This window comes from Centruroides sculpturatus, unplaced genomic scaffold (genome assembly GCF_000671375.1).
Source record: "Centruroides sculpturatus isolate CEXI.00-Female unplaced genomic scaffold, Cexi_2.0 scaffold352, whole genome shotgun sequence".
Taxonomy (NCBI): Eukaryota; Metazoa; Arthropoda; class Arachnida; order Scorpiones; family Buthidae; genus Centruroides; species Centruroides sculpturatus.
In genome coordinates this window covers 332,279-353,163 of record NW_019384489.1, presented here as the reverse complement: position 1 = coordinate 353,163, position 20,885 = coordinate 332,279, and the positions used below count along the sequence as shown (strand labels likewise).

The window sequence follows — 20,885 nt, the reverse complement described above, 5'->3', positions numbered from 1 at the left end:
GCGCTGCATCATTGTCGCAGTAATTAAGTGAATATAATATATATATATATATATTTAAATTATATCCTTTTTCTAAGAATTATATTTAGTTTATTATTTTGTTGATTTTTTTCCAACAGATGGCGCTACGTGTAAATCAGCAAATCGAATGTATCAATAGATAGAAATTAATTGATGTACAGAAATGCAAGAGATATTTTGGTGTGTGATGTACGACATTATCTAAGTTAAAAGTATGTAAACGTAACTTTCGAGTTTCGTAGCAATTGGTCGAACGGCCTAGGAGTGTATAGCGAACAAACATTCTCATTTATATATTTAGCTAGATAAATAACTATTTGAGTTTTTATAAAACAAAATAAACTGTTAAAAATATATATAGACAAAGAATATTGTATACCAGAAACGAGTTTTCCGGTAACATTTAAAATTTTGGTGGCGCCATCCGTTATCATATTTTAGTAAAAAGCATCTTATATTTTTAACTATTATAAAACGGCAAAAAAGCTTAATTTTAAGGGTAGGGATGGGTTTTATAAAAGCTTGCAAATGATAATAACGAGTAAAATCGTCATTAAGTTCGACCATACTCGAGATACACACGACCTCCATTATCTCTTCACTTCCTCGACCTTTAATCATCAACATTTAATAAAATCAATCCCCCCTAATAAACAAACCTCCGTGCAAGTTTTCAGAAAATTTCGACAAGAAACACAGGAGTTATTAAACTTCAAAGAGGGCGAAAAAATTGTGCCCCCCCACACACACTAACATCCATACATACAGAAATTACGCCGGAATTTTTTTTTCTTTTTTTTTGAATTTCTCGATGTTTCAAAATGTCCCAAGTCCAAAAATGTAAAATTCTTGGGGGTCATTGTTTTACCGATTGCCATACTTTCCTTCTGTTATATACAAGAAGCCGATAAAGGTAAAAGTGCTATAACAGAATGAATTTTCTATTTAACTTATTTCCGAAATTTTTCTGATAATAAGAGCTCCTTCTACTGAAATTAATTACCGTAATTGAAGGTGCTCGACATTATTTGTATAGTAACTAACATTATCTGTATAGACGTAACTGTAGCCATGGTATTATCAGTTTATCATTAGAATTACTGTTTGCATTATATCTCGAAATTGATTTATCTTTTAAATTTAATTTGTTCGACATTAACTTATTCGTTGTATTCTCGTGCTTTGCTTTATACTTGGTGTAAATTCTTTGTCTCTGATATAAGGCGGATCGTTGTCTCTGATATAAGTCGTGCTGGTCATCTAACACCTTTCGGGGCAAATTTTTGAATTGAAATAACGTAACTTCCGGCCAGATATGAGAAGAACCGTGGCATTTTGTCCCCAATCTCGTCTTTCACCTATCTAACTCCGTTCTCGAGATTGAGGATGTAACAATTGTCAAGCCGCCGACGTCACTATTGCAGTATCGCCGGATGACAATAAATCGCGTGCCTGAAATATCCTTTTATAATATATTGAATCATGAATGATTATCAGAAAAGGCAAGCATTTTGAACAAGTTAGATACACGCAAAATTATCAAATTATTGTATTTCGAAAATCCTCGTTTTTTGAAGCACCCATCCGCCATATTTAGTCCAATTATTATTTTTCTATTGGTAATACAGTTATATTAAATCAGATAAAATACATATGAAAATAAGCATTGTAACGTATGAACGTGTAGATGATTTATGGATTTTATACTTCGATAATATCGTTTTTTTTTTTAAACTGTTATGCTTGGTTCTATAACAATTGAAGAGATCAGACCAATGGCAGAAGTGATAAAGGCGTGTGTAAATTTTTTTTATTTCATTTTTTAAGTGTTTCCTATGAGCACTAAGAGGACTTTTTAATGATAACCATTATAGATTCGGCCAGACTCACAATAGAGGCTGCCAGATGGAAGGAACACGGAAAGACCGCTCACGAAAAATCCCTGAGATGCATAGACCGTTCGGATTCGATCTCGGATCCCCATTAGTAAATTTTTTCTTAACTGATTCAATATTACATCATATTTTGTGGTGCTACTTTTTGATCACGAGGGTATTATTCCTTAGTACAATTAAGGGGTTGACCGAGAATATGTGTTACCTAATTGTGGGGTACGTGCGATGTGTTTTGGAGTGTTTCGGTAGGATGGAATGGTATTTAAAAAGTATAAAAATAGAATTACGTAATTCCTGGACGATTCCATATACTGACCTCTTAAAGATAAAGAACCTTATAAGTATTTAACTGTAACGAATACAAAAATAATCCGTATAGGAAGAATTTAATAGACTATGTCATTGTATATTAGCTGGATAATTGCGTCGCTCACGTGCTAAGTTGTTTTATAAAACAAATCCATATTTAGTGCAACAAGCATTAATTAATGAGCATCAGAATACTTGAAACCAAACAGCTTTTTCAATTAATAGTCATTAAAAGTGTCCGGATTAGTAGTAGCGAGCTGCAAGATGGACAGATGGACAGAAGTAGACGTATTCAGTGTCATTGAAGCAAATCATTGAATTAATGGACTCGACTAAAAGCAATTCTGTCCGGATGTATTTGGTTGGTTAGTGAACGTAGTGGTGGCCTCTACTTGACCAGAAAATAGAATTAAATGGATGGACTAAATTTCACTCTCCTCACACGGTACGTTACTAAATTTCTTGCCGCTCGACTAATTACTGGACGTGTCTTGAACGAGTGACTATAATTCTATTTTTCTGATCGAGTAGCGGTCCCATCTCTGTCATTAAAGGCACAAAGCGTTTACTTTCTGTAAACGTTCGAACGTAATCCCCCGCGAATTTCGAGCTTTCACTATAATTTATTACTTTATCGTCTAGCGACAAAGAAATAAATTACAATATCGCGATTCTCGATATAACAGAGGGAGACGATTTTCTGTTATATTCGATGTCGTGGTCGATTATAAAACGAGCGTTATACGAGATATGAAAAGACACACAGTCTTTACTGTAGTAAATAAGAGGGAAACAAATATCACACTTCCCAGCAGGGACGTAAACAATAACTGTCGGCCAGCTATCTAAAGGACATTCCTCGAACTAGTTATTGGAAGTCCTATATTTTTAAATAATATATTTTCAATTCGATTGAGCCCTAAAATAAGTTAAGTGCCCCATAATCCTGGGTTCTCTCAGGATTGTGGGGTTCTGTGAGATTTTCTCGCCAAAATACGCGAGATCAAAAATGGTGCCATCTGAAGAAAGTGGATGAAAATCTAAATGTTTATTATAATGTTTGGTAACTTGTTAAATAAAGCTAACATAAACATGTGTCTTCATTCTTGAGACCCTGTGTTTCTAATTTATCCTAGTTTTCTTTGTGTTATTGTCTTCATTTAATATTTTAAAATATAATATCTTATATTACATGTTAGAGTTTAGAAAATTATACAGGAAATCCTTGTTAACTCGAACTATCCGAGTTCGTATTTCTCGACCTCGGGTCGAGAAATACGACCCGACCGGTATTTCGAACTCGGATAGTTTGAAATACCGGTCGAGGTGTAGATATTTACACGTTAAGGAATTCCGTTAGTTCGAAGTGTTTCTGAGAGGTTAGCCGACTGGGGTGGAAATGTGAGGACAGTCGAGCGAGAGTGGAATGACTCACTAAGGCAGGTTTTCCATCGTAAACCGTTTAATAAACATAAAAATTTCTCATACAACAAATCCTTAAAAAGGCGTAACACCTCTCCAAAGTCGGGAAACAAGTCCGTACACAAAAAGTTCAACTGTTCTGACGGTAGTTTTTCTTCCGGCGATGGTGGCGTGAAGACGTCGGCCACGGGTCGCACAGCACTATTTGAACCGATGTCTTCTAACTACAAGGTGTATTTGAGCTATCTTGATGGCACGGGAGGGCGAAGACAAGTTCCCCGAATGTCTAACAAGCTTTCGTGGGAGAACGTCCGGATGACAAGAATCCCTGAGAGGAACACTGCGAACCAAGAACGTCACGTCCTTGATTCTCGCAGTTTTATAAGTTTTGCCCCTGAAGCCGCCTTTTCATTGGTCTCTACTCGTCACATGGTGACAATTCGAAACCGCAGAAGAGGTCAGTTTCGCGACTAAATATGACTCCTCTCCATCCCTGTTTCCCTCGACTTTAATCTTTTATATTATTTTAATTATAAAAAAAAACTTTTATTGTTCAATCAGGACATTAAATCTCCCTATTCGTGTCTGAAAATGGAGATGTTTATTTCTTGATAGAGTGGTCACCTTCGGACCTTCAAAGCGGCTTCTGTCTGATACCTCACACCTCCATAGAACAATAGACCAAGAACAACATCTGGTCAGTATGACTTTGCTTTTACAGTAACATATTTTCGGATGTCACCTCACATATGAACTACCCCTTTTATCTCTTATTTTATAAAATACGGCTGGGTTTCAGAATAAATTACATCATTTATGTGACATTTGGAATATTATACAGACGTGTATGTAAATCTCGGATAATTCGAAGTCGTCCCCTGAATTTCGTACTAACGAGGAATTTCCTATATTGCTAAATTTCAGTATTTAACTGTCATTTATTGTAAATAATTTAAGTACAAATTATTTTTGAGGAATAGTTTAGGTAATAAAAGATAGCAGTCTCTTATTCTGCTGGACAACGTTCGAGTTAAGTCAGTTTAGTTAGCTATTATCCTGTATTACTACAGTATCTACTCGTGACTCGTTATTAAAAACGTCACGTACTTTCTTTAATCCCATAAAAAAAAACCTATAAAAATAGTTTTCTGGTAATTACCATTAAAATTATCGAACTTTCGAACCTCTGACTCTCATCCAATTCATTCAAATAAGGGTAACATTCTCGTTGATTTATATTACAGTTGACCCTTATAACACTGTTGATAATTCCGTTTTATATGAATTTCATGTTGTACGAGTCACTTAGATTTTACAAATACGTGAGCCGTTCACAACCCGGCACACGTATTTGTAAAATCTAAGTGACTCGTACAATATGAAATTCATATAAAACGGAATTATCAACAGTGTTATAGGGGGTCGACTGTATTTAGAATTTATTTCTAATTGACGAATGATATCTGAAGTTATTAAAAGACACGAATTTGAATACATTATATAATTTTAGAAGAATTTAAAATTAAAGGACGGTTTGCAAGGTGATATATCGAGCACGTAAAACCTCCTTATTTGTAAAATCCTCACGATGTTCCAAAAAAAAAAAACAAACATGGAGTATATGCAGATAACTCGACATTCTAGATAAATTTTTGATGTATTAACATAAAATATTCTTAAGTGGCGTGACCTATTTTATTTTATGCACGGGGAAAAAAATAAATAAATACTCTTATGTCATATTCTACTGAATCAATTTATAGTTCTCTCTCTATCTGGATCGATAGAATGACTTTTCATCCCATTATACGCTTAGTCTCCTCAGTTTCCGGACAATATCTATTCAGATCTTTGGCAAGAATGAGAGGAAAAAAAAAGATTAAAAGTTATCTTTTTCTAACTTTGATTTTTGTATTAAAGAAAAAAAATTCTATTAAATTTGAAAAATAAAAATAAGTACAGAGCCAAAAATACATTTTACCTCGAAATAAAAATGGCCGTTGTTAATAGTAGAAACCAATCAGAAGAAACTAATGTAAATTTCAAATGAAGTCTCAACGTGTCGCCATCTGTTGAAGAATTTCAAAAATAAAAAATAGTAATAATAATAATAATAATAATAATATTAAATTTCAAGAAATTTTTTTTTTGAAAATACAAANATAGTTGTATTTTATTAAAAATCAAATTGAATTCTGCAGAAAATATTTAATTTACAAAAGCAGTGATATATATCTCTGGAGTCAGATTGAAACGGATTGTTCCCATAAGAACATAACTAAATAAAAACCATATAAAATAAATAGAATAAAACAAACAGAAAAAAAAATGTAATAAATAATAATTAATAAAGTATTTACATCCTTAGAGACCCTAAGCTATAGTATATAAGAGGCATTTATCTTCCAACGATGTGTAATAAATGTATATTGAATAAACAGTTAGAGGGGCTTTACTAGGCATAAGTACCAGTAGACCCCTCTATAACACTGTAGATAATTACGTGTTATATGAATTTCATGTTGTACGAGTCACTTAAATTTTACAAATACGTGAGCCGTTCACGTATTTGTAAAATCTAAGTGACTCGTATAACATGAAATTCATATAACACGGAATTATCTACAGTGTTATAGCGGGGTCTACTGTATCTCGAAAACAGATAGAGGCCCTTCGTAATACGAGATAAATACACGTCCTTAACAGTACAGGTTATATATTTTGCATTATAAATGAAATTATTTATTGTTATTTTGTAAAATAAAACAATAACAATACCTGATTTGACAAGTTTACTTATCATTGTTCGGATATCTTTAGGTTGTTTTTTTAACCCGCACAAAAGTTTTACTTAAAATACGTCTAAGTTCAGATCTGATAATACAAAATTCGTATCCAGAGATGAATAGATGAGCCAATAATCCCCAGCATTGTTAAGATCAAAATGAATTTTATACAACTCGATAATACTTATAAACGAGTGTAGTATTTTAAAAATTTCCAAGTAATTCACTGCGAATTTAAGTTACGGATAGGCCCTAACTAAACTTTGATTTGCTAGGCCCTTTTTACATAAGTTTATACAAAGTTTGTATCATGCAATATGCGATACAAGATGTAAGATCCTAGCTAATACTGGAATATGAATGGATTACCTCTCTGGGAACGAATCTAGGCCAGCATTTTCTCATGGGAGGTCTGTCCCGAATATGTTAGGCCCTGTCCTCATCTGGCAGCTTCCATTTTAAATCTGGTCGAACACACAATAAGTATGGAAGCCTTAGTATTCACAGTAAGGCCTTTTTCCATTTTTACAGATGAAAGAATCAATTTTTGGCACGTTCATCGATGAGCTTATATTTATGCGTCTGAGGCCCTATGTAAAAGTCCGAAGTGCCTTATGCCTAGAGTTTTTTTATTCCTAAAAAACTTAGGCCCTTTTGTCTAAGGTCGCAAATACATATAAATATAAACTTAAAAGCGCGAGATCTTAGGCAAAAGTTTAAATTTTTTTTATCCATAACTTTGTCCATAAATTTAAAAAAAAATGTATATATAATAATACATCTTGTAATTGTTAATCAGCAAATAATATTTAATTTTTACCATTAAATTAGTTAATTTCTGTATAATAAACATTTTAAAAAAAATCGTTTCAAAAGCAAAAAATATACACATTATTGTTAAATACTTTCGAAATTCCTTATTAATACAAATTGAATAAGATAAGCCTTAAGCTAAAATACGTTTAACGAAGAGAGGCTTAAACTATAAAAGACAATATCGTATTTAGCAACATTAAATGCTTCAAGAGAAAATATTAAAATATATTTCTACATCATTAATTTAAAATGATTTAAATTGACGAATTAAAATTCTTTTATTAACACGACAGGCGAAAACAGTCAAAGAGAGTGAGAGAGAAAGAAAAAAAAAACGACTGTAAAGTAGCAGTTTCTAAAAACATTTAATTTTCCTGCAAATGATCTTCGGGCAATTAGATAAGAAATGGAAATAGTAAATTTTTAGATGCTTTTATAAAAGATAGAATGAAATTTAGCCGCAGAGATTTTGTCTGACTATTAGTCAGTCGTGTCTTTGTACTGCAGCAAGTGTTTCTAACATTTGCTGAGATACATTTATCATCTCGACTGACTTATTTTTCCATGAGCTTCACAGATGCGACGACGACATCACGACGACTAAAAAATAATTTTTAGCTAGAAAAATAATCGCTAAATTAATCTTTTAACTTTATATATATATATATATATATCAGCTGTAACAATATAAAGCTTTAAAAAACGGTATTTTTTGCATCATTGCTTTACATAAAACGTAACTCTTTTAAGTCTTTAAATTGCATTATAAATGCTAATTGTATATTTAAATATGCACAAATAAATAAAAGACGTTTCTTTGTAGATATTTTATAAAGAAAATGCAGAAAGATACAAATGCATTTACTTACATTACGATTATTTAAAAGATACTTCGTCAGATAGCAATCTTTATGAACAGAGGGTTAAATATTAGGAAGAGGAAAAAAAATGACTTTTGGTATTTAAGAAATACATCCTTTTAATATTTAATTCTATAGCGGCGAGGATGTTACGTGCATAAGTAGAATGAATGTAAGAATATTGTTATATTGCATAATGATAATCTTAGTGCATCGTTACAACTATTGACTATCATTCTTAGCAGAAAAAGATAAGAATTTTTGCATTTATACGTGCTTTAAAACGTAGAATTTATGTAAATAAATCTANTTTAGCACTATCTAGTAAGTTCGAACAGAAATCGTATAAAATGCGGTTTCGAGATTTAGTTCTGAAAATTTTCACTTTTAAATTTTACCCCATTTTTGAAGGTCTCAGGTTTACATAATCATTTGGGGGGGCTATATCTCGGAAGGTTCGCCTGTAGAGGTATGGTTCTTTTGACTTTTTTGTTCCTATCAATATGCTCTACAACTCTAAAGTCCCAATCGCGTCATTCAGAGCTAGAATTCACCTTTTAAAAATAATCATATTATATATCTTTCATCTCCCTTATTCTATTTTTCTTACGGGGTCTACTCTATTTCTTCTCCTCTTTTTCATGACTTTTGTTTCTTTCTCTAAGAATTTATATCTTCCTCTTCCTTATACATGCTTATACTTCCTGTTTACTTTTATACCATTTTCTCATATCTTTCTCCAAATGTTCTCCTATAAAAAATGTAAGAATTACATTATATATATATATATATATTATAATATTTTCTACAATTTTAAAATATAATAAGTAAATTTTATAGTTTTTAATCGATACCGACAGATGGCGACACGATTATATTTAGTAAATAAATTTGAGCATCAAAAATAGGAGGAGGAGGAGGAGGAGAAAAGAAGAAGAAAGAAGAGGAAAATGAAGAGAAAGAGGAAAAGAGAGAAGAAGAAAGAGTAGGAAGATGCGGAGGAAGAAAACGAGAAGGAAGAGGAAGAGAAGAAGAAGAAAGAGTAGGAAGATGAGGAGGAGGAGAAAATGGAAAAGGAAGAGGAAGAAGAGGAGGGGAATAAGTGCTTAACGAATCGAGAAAATTTTTAATTAATTTGTTTGTTTACAACTTATTTGCTGAGTTTAACGCATGCAAATCTCTTATGCGTTGCTATTAATTTTACAAAAATTACATCAATAAAAACTGTTATCATTAGCGTCTTATGGGAGACTAAAACTAGCGAGAAACGAGTCTAATTTCTAATAGAACTTAAATAAAAACTAAATTTTATAAAGTTAATTATTTGCCAAATAAAATTAAAATTTCAAATATAATTTTTGAGTTTCATACTTCTTTTTTTATGGAATAAAGAAAAAAAAATTGAATAAAATATATGTATGAGTAATCATATTTAGCATATGATGTCATGCAAAAATAACCCAGTTATATTGTTATGGGAGTTGGCAGATTTAATTTAATGTGGTTATCCTGTCATTTTTTCCATATGTGGAAGGATTTAAGGGTAAATAGAGTAAGCTAAAGCTACTTAAAGTCGGTTAGGAGCGAGTGAAGCACTTTCACGCTGTGCACTATTGCTAATGAGTGGAACAGTGCTCCACTTACATATTTGCAATGCCAATATGTGTAGATACGACACTCGATCGCAGCTCCTCTACCGACGATTACCACAACGAAGGTAAAGTGTGGCTGGATGAGAGAGATCAGCAAGGCGGAGGAATTAAAGATCTGTCTGTGTTCGCTTGTACGTAAGATACAAGAGAACAAAACAAGAAATACGAAAATTGTACTGGTTAGACTGTTTGTATGTGTCCTGTATTACTGAAAGTGGTGAGAAGCCATGAGGACCGACAAGTCCAGGGCAAAAACACATTGCACCATCGGTGTATAGGGCCGGAGAGGCCTTTTCGTCAGGTAGGCATTTATAAAACCTTACTCTATAGATAACTACAACACGATATTATCTTAATGGAGAGATTCGAAATCGTCTCCGATTTTTCCCTCCTCTTATTCTTAAAAAAATATGTCTACATAAGTTAAATTTCATTGGAATTAACAACTAACGTATAGCGTGAATAATCCCGTTTAATCCCTACCAATTTCTAATGATAAAATATTAACAGATTTTTCAATATATCTGTCTACTTAAATGGAAATTAAAAAAAGAATGTATCGATCCTCGAGTTCGGTTTAATTCCGTGGTCGAGTTTAAGATGATCTGGGTCGTGGATGTGGGTATGATAGATTTTGTTAAAGCTATCTTTATCTTTTCTCCTTTATATATATATATATGTTGATAGATAAGAGAGGTGATAACAGATAACATAGAGACTATACTATTATTAAATTAAACATGGCCGCCTTCGCTCCCTTTACTTCCCACTGTATTAAACACGTGCTATACTCATCCCTAAAAATCCATCTACTTTTAAAGATTTAGCGATTTGGACGCCATAAAAGGATGAGAATTCGAATTTGTGACTATCCTCCTCTCTATTCATCGTACTACGCACAACGGATCAATATTTGTATGAAGAACTCTCTCTTGTACTCCGCGGACTATCAGGGAGAGAAGGATACACGCGCTTTACCGTCCTGATCGTTAAGGAACCCGTTTGACAGAATAATGAAAGAAGAAAGAGTTCTACAACCCGATAACCGGCAATTTTTTTCTTGTCACTATTATGGCATGTTACTATAGCAACAGAAATTTGCATGATTTTGTTAGTAGCAAGCATCATTCGATTAAATTAAAGTTTTCCCCCTCCTTTTATCCTTTCTTCAATAAATGATATATTATCTTTAAATAATAATTGGAAATTTAAGTTATATTCTATTCGATATATTTCCCGAAAGTCGTTTATTTCTATGACTTACAATAAAAATCTCCTTTTTATCCACCTTTTCCTACTTTTTAAAGTGTGTGTCTGTGTGTATTTTTTTAAAATAACCTACGCTCTTTTTACTTCCATTTTATGTAATTCAATTTAGATCTCATCATAATGTTCAATCCTATTCCATAATTTTCCAGTTATCTTGCTACACATAGGCCTAGAAATGATTTCTTAGTGAGTCAGCTGCATGGTTTCTTGGTCCTGGACTAATCCACAAATGATTATTTACTCCATTTGTGTTTTGACTGAATAAAATATCTTCGAGTCTTGAATTTATTTTATTGCAGAACGTATATAATCTATTTATTGACGTTATCTTACTTGTAATCAGTCATATCGAGATCTGTAACAAACTACTTATTTATCGAATGGTAAGATTGTGTTCCGCAGACAACTGACTGAAATGTTGTCCTAATCGATTTTAGTTCACTCATTCTACCCTCCCCATCCACTCCATTTAACAGCCAGGTCTTGAACCAACATCTTTTAACAGATGATTGTTAATGCTATACCCCAATGTCCATTCTGATGATGATAAATTACCATCATTTGTAATTTTCATATAAAGATATAAGAAAATTCTTTCTCGACAAAATTGAAAGGATAATATCAAAAATATTTTATGTTTGAATATGATAAATATTTCAATATAGAAAAGTAAGTAGTTTCCGTTGTGAATAAATAATAAGTTAGTTCGATTTCCCCGTGTGAGTGTATGTTCGGCTTTCCTGCAATGGTAATGTGTTATGTGGCAAAGAGGGATTTACAGGTGCTTGTTTCACTAGACTACAGTTTGTTCTCACTCACTCCTTACCTCTCTCTCTCGGGTGGGGGTTTTTTAAAATTAAAATATAATAAAATATATTTACGATATTCATAAATTAATATAGTGACATTCACTTTGGACTTTACTATAAAAAAATTATAAATAAATTCGCTACCGTGTATAACATATAAAATTTGTAATTACAAATGTATATGTATATGCATACATACTAAATAAATAAATTATTGTATTGACTTTTAAAATTGTCATAGTTTACAGAGTTATTTTAAGTCTAGAATATAGAATTTATCTTAAATCATTAATCAAAAATATGAGGACGAATCTTAAAGATGATTGATTCGTTCTTATCTGAGCATAAGGACGAATCAATCATATTTAAGATTACACCAATTAAACTTCGTCTGTTATCTTACGACAGGATAATCAATGTAGAACTTAATTTCAAAATGATTCCTTACAAAAATGTGTATTAGAAAAATAATAATAACGTTTCAAATAAGAGAAAATAGCGTGAAAGTTTCATTTTGATTTTTATGAAACCGTATTTTTCTAGATATTAAATTGAGATTTTAATGTTTTCGGTACTCTCTACTTAACAAATCGTTTTTTCTTTATTTTTTTTTTTATCAAATTCTCACAGAGGTGAATAGGTGTAATTGAATTTTCTGCGCCACTTATTCGCCTGGTGGCAGTTAATGGTAGCTTTATCTATGTTTCGCTACACTGAACATTTGTTGGGACGATGAATGAAAGGATTTCGTCTCGTATCAAAACGAAATTTTGAAAAAATCAGATTGACATTAAGGTCAATGTAATTATTCTTTAACCACTTCTGGAACTGTATTGATAATCAAACAATTTTTTACTGCACTGACAAATAATAAAATTGTGTACTCTCTCTCTCTCTTATATACTACTATCATCGGTTAGTTTACTTTAAATAATAAAAAAAGAAACTAACAATAATAACGTCACGCTTCTAAAATTAATTTGAAAGATATTTACTGATACTCTACACCCACGTGTTAACATTTCTTTTTTTTTTTTAATTTTTAAGGAACTTATTTTAATATCATTAAATTAGTAAATCATTAAATTATATTTCATTTATAAATTCACTTTAATAGAAATGAAGAAGCTACTCGAAAATTCACTAAGGAAATCCCAAAACGTGTTTAAAAAAAAGAAGAAAAAGAAAACTTTATCACATTAATGATATCGATTTATCCGAAAATCAACATTTTAAAACAAACAACCATCTACATCAAATGATTATCTAATAAACAAATAAGTAGAAAGATCGTTAAGTTCCATTTTTTTTTATTTAAATTTTTCTTCTTTACTTCTCTATTAAGTAATTTACTGAGTAATTTTAAAAATTTACATTGAATGTGTAAATACATCGAATAGACTTCTTTTATTAGAATAAGGATTAAAAGTACTTTAATAGAAAATAAAAAGAGAGAGAGAGAGAGAGAGGGGGGAAGCAAAACTTTACTTTCAACTCTAAGGCGAAAGTAAGGTTAAAAACTGACTACAACCTTTCCCATTTGCGAACAACAACAACAACAACAAACAAACAAACCTTTACCAATACTTTCGAGTTCTTAAAAAGATCGATCGCTTTAATGACATTTGCTCTCTTTTTTTTATTATTATTATTTTTTTATTTGTTTCCTTGCTTTTATACGATCTTAAAACTTATATGATTTATACATTCCTTATCTTATTTTGAAATTAAAATACTACATTTAACTTTATATATTTAAAAGATAAATTGGATAGTTTTAAAATTTATCTCTTACATGTTAGATTAAATTAGACGTAAGAATGTTATGAAAAATATAATACAGGAAAAAAATAAATCATCTTATTGTGTATGGATATGGTGGGTAATTGTACAAGATTGGTTGTAACGAAAGCAAGTTGGTTTGTGATAACTAGGCAATGCTCTCACATTCGCAACCTGATATTCTCAAGATCCCTTCTGTACTTTATCAATGTCAAATAATCAATTTGTTGTCGAGTTTTGGACAAGATGTTTTAGGCAATACAAAAATATTTAGTCGAATATTTAATCAAAATCCTAACATGATCATAATTCGATGTAGAAACCATCAAAAATTTAAGTGATTTTTCTGAGCAATTACCCTAAATTTTTTATATTTTTTATCTGATTTAAATGAACGAATTTATAAAATTTATAGCATATACATATATATAAAAATAATTAAGATATATAAAACCACTTATTGTTAATGTTTAAACATTTATAAGTAACATATTGTCAATTTAAAATTGTTTATGATTTAAGTGGGAGATAAAAAAAAAAAGAAAGGAAGGAAGGAAGGGAAGAATTTTTGGCAATTTCTCAATATACTATTAATCTTATTAAAATAGTATTATGCTGGTGTAATTTCTAATGCGTGAATTATTAACAATGATAAAATATACCACGGCTCTTGATGTAAAGAATTTGTTTTCTAGGAATGGCCGAAATGACGTCAGGCGATGACGTCAGAACTGATGCAGTCTACTATTTTTGTTTCTGATCAAATATATTTTGTTTTAATCGCTACAATACGAATATTTTCTGCTTTAAATTTGTTTTAATATTAGTTATTTTCTTTCAGAATAAGAAAAATAAATAAATAAATAAAGTTGTTTTTTTCTTTCTTTCTTTATCGTGAACTATATTTTATACACGAGTTTTAAAAACTCTGTTTTTCTTTCGTTTTAAAAATAGAACAACCGAGGAAAATGATAATCAATTATTTTATGAATATTTATATAATGATTTTTTTTCTAAATAAATTTAAACATTTATTTAAAAAATCTATTTAGTAAATAAATTAAACAAATTAAAAATTGTACCTAAGAGGAGGAGAAGGAAGAGGAAGAGGAGGAGGAGGAAAAGAAGAAATGTAATCTAGTGTCATGATAAATGACTAAAATTTGATAATGTCTCCATTCTGTCAGAAATTGGCTTAGGAAATCTTAGTAAAAAATTTTAAATCGAAACGATATATCCCTTTAAAAATAAAAAACAACAACGTATTAGAAAAAAAAACTATTGAATTAAATAACCGAAGAGTCGAACATTCGGTCAACCAATTGGATTCCTGCCAGAACAAAATAGCAAAACTACAATATATAAAATCCAAGAAAAAGATTTATACATATATATATATATATTTTTTTCTAGTCTCAAATAATTTTCATTTTCGTCTATACTCTTAAATGTCGATTGAATTTGACAGTAAATCGAGCCTTATAATATTCAAGGAGGAGGAGAAAGAGGAGGAGGAGGAGGGGAAAAAAACTAAGTTTTAACACGAGAAAAACAATTTGAAAATCGTGAAAAGTTTAGTAAACTTTACGAAGTTTCTAAACAATCGATCCTTCCGAAAACACAGTCCTTCTCTATCCTGTTTTTAAGCTGAAGAGATAAACGTTATTCGCTTAAAATAATACGATTGCCAACTTCAGATAATCTTAAATTAATATAATTTATTTATCGTGACTTCTTTTTTTTTACTTCTATTAGCAATTAAATAAAATAAATTACTTAATAAATAAATATGGGAAAAATTTCAATTTTTTTAAATTTATTTTTTGATCGAAATTTGTCTAATTTTAATTAAATTCCTCTCGAGTAAAATTTATTTATTGACTTAGCAAAGCTCCTTTATTATGATAAATATATTTATTTGTTCTGCTTGCATGTTTATAATATATAAATATGTATTATGCAATTTATACGTGTACACATTTATAATTGATAAATATCATAAATATTACTATATATATATATATATGTAAAAAAAGGTAAAATGATATAATTAAGTAGGTTATAATCTATTAAAATATGCATTATGATAAATCATGAAGTTATTTCTCTGAGAAAATTATATGTAATTGAATAGAAGATGATAAATAAATTATTAGATATCTATTTTAAAAAAAAGAAGAAGAAATCTTGTTAAAAATATGAATATTTAAATCTTTTAACAAGATAAATAGTTTTTACATATTTTATTTCATATTTTTTTTTAAGGAGTTCGTTATATTTCAGGAGGGAAATCTTTAAATAAAAACTCATAAATGACGTCACTATACGTCATTAGTATAGGATATTCTTAAGAGACATTTGCTTTTTATTATTTTTTACAATTATTATTTAAAATTCTTGGAAGTTTATAGCGTAGAAAAACTTTATTTCTGTAAAACACGATGAATCATTTCTGTGGTAAGATCAATTCTAGAATAGTTATGAGTTTGAAAGAGTGTGAGAAAAAAAAAAAAAAAAGTTTTTCGTTCTATAAAGTGTATTGTGCTTTGATTCTCCAACAGGGACAGAGGAGGTTGAGTGCAGCATGTCCCCAGATCCACAGGACCAATTGGACACTATAGGGACCGCATCTTGGTGTTTTTTCGCAGTCATGTGTCTGGCTGTACTATTGCCTCATCTAACGGCTCTCGGTAAGTTGATTGGAATTCCAAAAATCGCTATCGTTTTGTAATCTTGTTTCTGCATCTACTTCCGATGTCGGTGATCACGTTTTATGACGTCACCGAATGCTGAATGACGTCAAATCCTCAGACATGGCGAATCGATCAGTTTCGTGAGGTTATTCACCTCTTCAACGATTTCTTTATATTTTTATTATTTTATGTGAGGAATACATAATAAATTATTGCATATATGTTTTATCGATACATAATATTGCATTTTAAAAGAAAATAATAATAATAATAATAATGTATCAGTCACTAAAGAGTGCTTAGTTTGATGTATAAAAATTGCTAGCACATCTCTGCTTTTAAACATAAGTTAAGAGAAGTATAATTGGTTTCTGTTATAGCGACGATAGCAGCCGTATTCAGTTATACAAATGCAAACACGTGGGCGTTATATACACACATATATTTCTGCAAAGAAAATGTAATTTTCATAAGACTTGGATACATAAAAAGTATCTTTTTATTTCATTATTTTTATGCATAAATCTAATATTTCAGTTGAATATGGAGCTATCTAAGAACGTTATCAAAAATTTTTAAAGATAAAATTGATACGCATCATTTCCATATATCAAATTTTGCAATAGCAGATATATATATATCGTGCAATTGCTGATATAGAAACGTTAAAATATGTTTATAATCTACCATAAAAAAGGAAAAAATTACTATTCTTAGATTATTATTATTATTACAACAATAAAATATTTCTAATAATCTAAAATTTAATCTGAAATCTAGCATAAATATCAAATGCATCTTAATCAAATTTATTACCTTAGTATAAATGAGTTTTTTTTTTGAAAAATACAGTCAATTCATCTCTAGATACATTTTCGAAACGAATTTTTAAAGATTTCGTTATACAGAGTGCAATATAAACGAATACAAAACACTCCATCATAACTCTTATAGAAGAAAACAAGTGTTTCCTGGCCTGAGGAAAGAAGTTATTTGTCAGCCAAAGTCTGATAGCTGACTAGCATTGACTTAGACTTCTATCCTCAGGCGACTTATACCATTGATTAGAAACATTTTTGCCATGTTGTTGTCAATTTAGGATGAATTATAACTCTTTAAACGTTCTCTCTCCACTTAGGAAAAAAAAATTTATCATTTAAAAGGTCGAATTTATTTTTAAAAATTAAAAGACAATTGTAAAATTAATGACTTATTGATTCCAAAAAGAAAAACTTGATCATTAATCCAATCTTCTACAAAACATTTTGTCTTATATCAGAGCTGTCATAAACAAACTCTTTCTGTAAACTAATACAGAAATTACTATGTTACGTCATATTAACATCAGATCAGTATATCAATCTTAGAAGAATTATATTTAAATTTTAAATTAACACCTATTAATAAGTTAAAGCGTTTACACAATTGCCATTATACCTCTAAAGTGTCTCAAACATGTGCTATTTATCCCATCATTCAAAGATTCAAAGCTCTGATTATCACTTTATTAATTATATTTTTAATAGTCTATCGAATTTCCTATCATGTTTAAATGTTTAAGACTAATCAATATTATTCTAATATTAAATTAATGATGTGTTTATCAATTTTTTTTCTCTCCTGATATAATAATAATAAAAAAAAAAGTTTTATAAGTCAATGAATGCAGAACTACGATTTTAGCATTAGTGCATCTAAAGCTATTTCTATCTTTAGCGAATTCTTATTGCATTTTTATCTCTAGCATTTTTTTTTTCTTCTTCTTCTTCTTCTTCTCTCCTTCCTTCTCTTCTTCTTCCTATGTTATCTTCATTCATAAAACATTTTGATTATTGCGTCGGCTTAACTGGAAAGAAGCTATATACGTGGTCTGAGAACGAAAAGTATCATGAATGTGAATATGTGGATAACGATATAACTGATAGGCTTACAGGAAAATAATTAACAATGTAGAAAATTTTCAAATAAAATCTATAAAACGATCAATAGAGAGGTTGCGGCCGAAGTTTATATCTGTAAAACGTGAACGTCGAACGTCGAGCGCCGCTATCTTGTAAGCAGCGCTCGACGTTCGACGTTCACGTTTGAGAGATGAAAACTTCGGCCGCAACCTCGCTATTATTAGGGGGCCGTCCATTAATTACGTGTACAGTTTTTAGCATCTCCCTCCGTGTATACAAAGATATACAGTACTTTCGACAAATCCTTTCCCTTTAATTAGTGTACATGTACAATAGTTTGTGGACCCTTCTGACAGTTAAACATTAAAACATAGGCCATGTCTATCTCTCGCAACCTCCCTCCTTCTTAAGCTGTACACAATTAACGGACGGTTCCTTATCTACTTGTATCGAATGTTCAGCTTTATTAGTTAAATGGCCTCAATTTACTATTTAAATACTACAATTACTGTATAAATTAACACTTCTGTAAGTGTTCTTTATGTATTGATGTAAGGCAAAATAATATGCCTTAACACCAAGGAAATTTTACATAAATGTGTTTATACAATAATTTAAAATTAAATTAAGTTAATTTAATTTTAAATGTTAATTATTATATATAATGTTTAGTAGATGTTGCTGCTATCCTGTCATTCCCTGTATATACTAACGCACCCTTCCCTTAATTTTTAGTCGCCGGATCTCCATCTGTGAGTGGTCTCCCACCTGCTGCGCTTCACCCGCCACATCTCTCCCCTTCACCTACCATACGGACCCCAAGTATGTCGTCTGCTGTCTCGTGCTTTTATCGTTAAAATTTGCCCTCTTTAGGGAAATTTCGGTAGAATATCTCTTCAAATCTTTCGATATTAATCGAACGTTATCAAAAATTTTTAAAGATAAAATTGATACGCATCATTTCCATATATCAAATTTTGCAATAGCAGATATATATATATCGTGCAATTGCTGATATAGAAACGTTAAAATATGTTTATAATCTACCATAAAAAAGGAAAAAATTACTATTCTTAGATTATTATTATTATTACAACAATAAAATATTTCTAATAATCTAAAATTTAATCTGAAATCTAGCATAAATATCAAATGCATCTTAATCAAATTTATTACCTTAGTATAAATGAGTTTTTTTNTTTTTTTTTACTAAAAATATATATGTATTTATTCTTAGGATGTAGATTTAATTCGATTAAGAGAATTATATTAATGTTTTCTTGTAGTAAGCGTAAATGTGTTTTGATGTTAAGTAGATAAACCATAAAAATAGGTGCAGGGAATGCATCTCATACAAAGCAATTTGCTTTCTAAAGTCATGATCGTTCGTCTGTATGGTGAACCAATGTTGCACTCATCCAAGTTTCTCGGTACATATATCTTCATTACATGACGTCCATAACGATCGCAGCTGATCTTATAAACTACAGCACTGCCATGCAAAAGATTTTGCACCATTAACCTATGCTGGATTTTATTGTAATAAAACTTGATTCCATTCTTAAAATAACTTATTCAACCTACATCCAGATAATTGCTTTTTAAATTTATAAACTTCTTTATTTAAAAAAAAAAAAATAATAATAAATTTAATTCGTTATAATGATAATGTTTAGTGGTGCTTTATCCTAAGGGCAATTGCCTGGTGACCCCACTAACTGGGGAACCCCAAACCAATCTTTTATAAGAAAAAAATTACCCCAAAGTCAACACTCTACGCGATATAGATGATGTGTTTTAATATATATATAACAAAACATAGAATAATAAATAATTCCAATTGTGATGATGCTCAATTCTGTATGTTTGTTCTATGTTCAAGTAAACTAAATTTGATTTTATAAAATTGTTTTCTGATTAAATTCAAATTTTCTTGGGCCCCACGAAGCTATAATGCACCACTGATAATGTTATTAATTTAATGTATCAAGGTTTATGGAGGCAGTTTTAAGATTAATATATATATATATTAATCTTTTGAAATATTAATATGTTTGATTCATAAAATTTATTGATATTTTGGTAAGTTTTAATAATAAACATGTATCATCTTCTATATAGATTGATAAATTAATTATTCAGGCCCTTGTTTATGGCCCACTATGGCAAATCTTATCCTTTCAGAGTGTGACAGGATGTTTATTAGTAATCCGGATGGACCAAAGAATGGCACTTTCGCTTCTCCCACTTTGGAAATCCCAGAAGGTCATTCTCGACAATGCATCTACACTTTTATTGCTTCCGAAAATGAACGGGTACAAGTCACTTTCACTGTGTTCAATTTAAAAGGAACTCCTACGGAGTAAGTACTTACTATATATATATATATACTGTGCTGCTAGATTGTGTTACAAATGTATAAAAAGAAAGAAAGGAAAAGAAAAAATAGTATAAAAATTTTGAAAATGAAATTGTTTATTTAGCTTAAGATTGATGTTAATATAGATTTAAAAAAATCATACATTATAATTTTTTGTATTTCTCTTGTTTGTTTATTTAACTTTTTAATTTGTTAATAATTAATTAATTGTGTTTATATATCATTTTTTAAACAAGATTTAACAAAGGTGAATTGTTTGGATTGTTTTTTTTTTCTTTACTGGAATTATT

General features: G+C 30.2%; 1 protein-coding gene and 1 long non-coding RNA gene across 6 annotated transcripts in view; one reads left to right on the top strand and one right to left on the bottom strand.

Moving 5' to 3' along the window:
- Positions 1-5,071: 5,071 nt before the first annotated feature.
- LOC111621688 lies at positions 5,072-8,325 on the bottom strand. The gene is made up of 3 exons (XR_002756127.1): positions 8,119-8,325; positions 5,629-5,716; positions 5,072-5,496 (listed from the first exon to the last, which is right to left on the bottom strand). It is a non-coding gene; the product is annotated as an uncharacterized LOC111621688 (long non-coding RNA).
- Positions 8,326-9,665: 1,340 nt separating this feature from the next.
- The window catches only part of LOC111621701 (cubilin-like), a 67,012-nt gene continuing 55,792 nt past the window's right edge, over positions 9,666-20,885 (top strand). The window contains exons 1-4 of one of the 5 annotated variants that reach the window (XM_023363918.1): positions 9,666-10,062; positions 16,183-16,311; positions 18,951-19,037; positions 20,400-20,577. In XM_023363918.1, the coding sequence (XP_023219686.1) occupies positions 16,206-16,311; positions 18,951-19,037; positions 20,400-20,577 (371 nt within the window). In that variant the 5' untranslated portion in view covers positions 9,666-10,062; positions 16,183-16,205. Of the gene's footprint in view, positions 10,063-16,182; positions 16,312-18,950; positions 19,038-19,446; positions 20,298-20,399; positions 20,578-20,885 lie in introns of those variants that run through there. The other 4 variants (XM_023363919.1, XM_023363922.1, XM_023363920.1 and 1 more) reach the window with 4 other exon arrangements.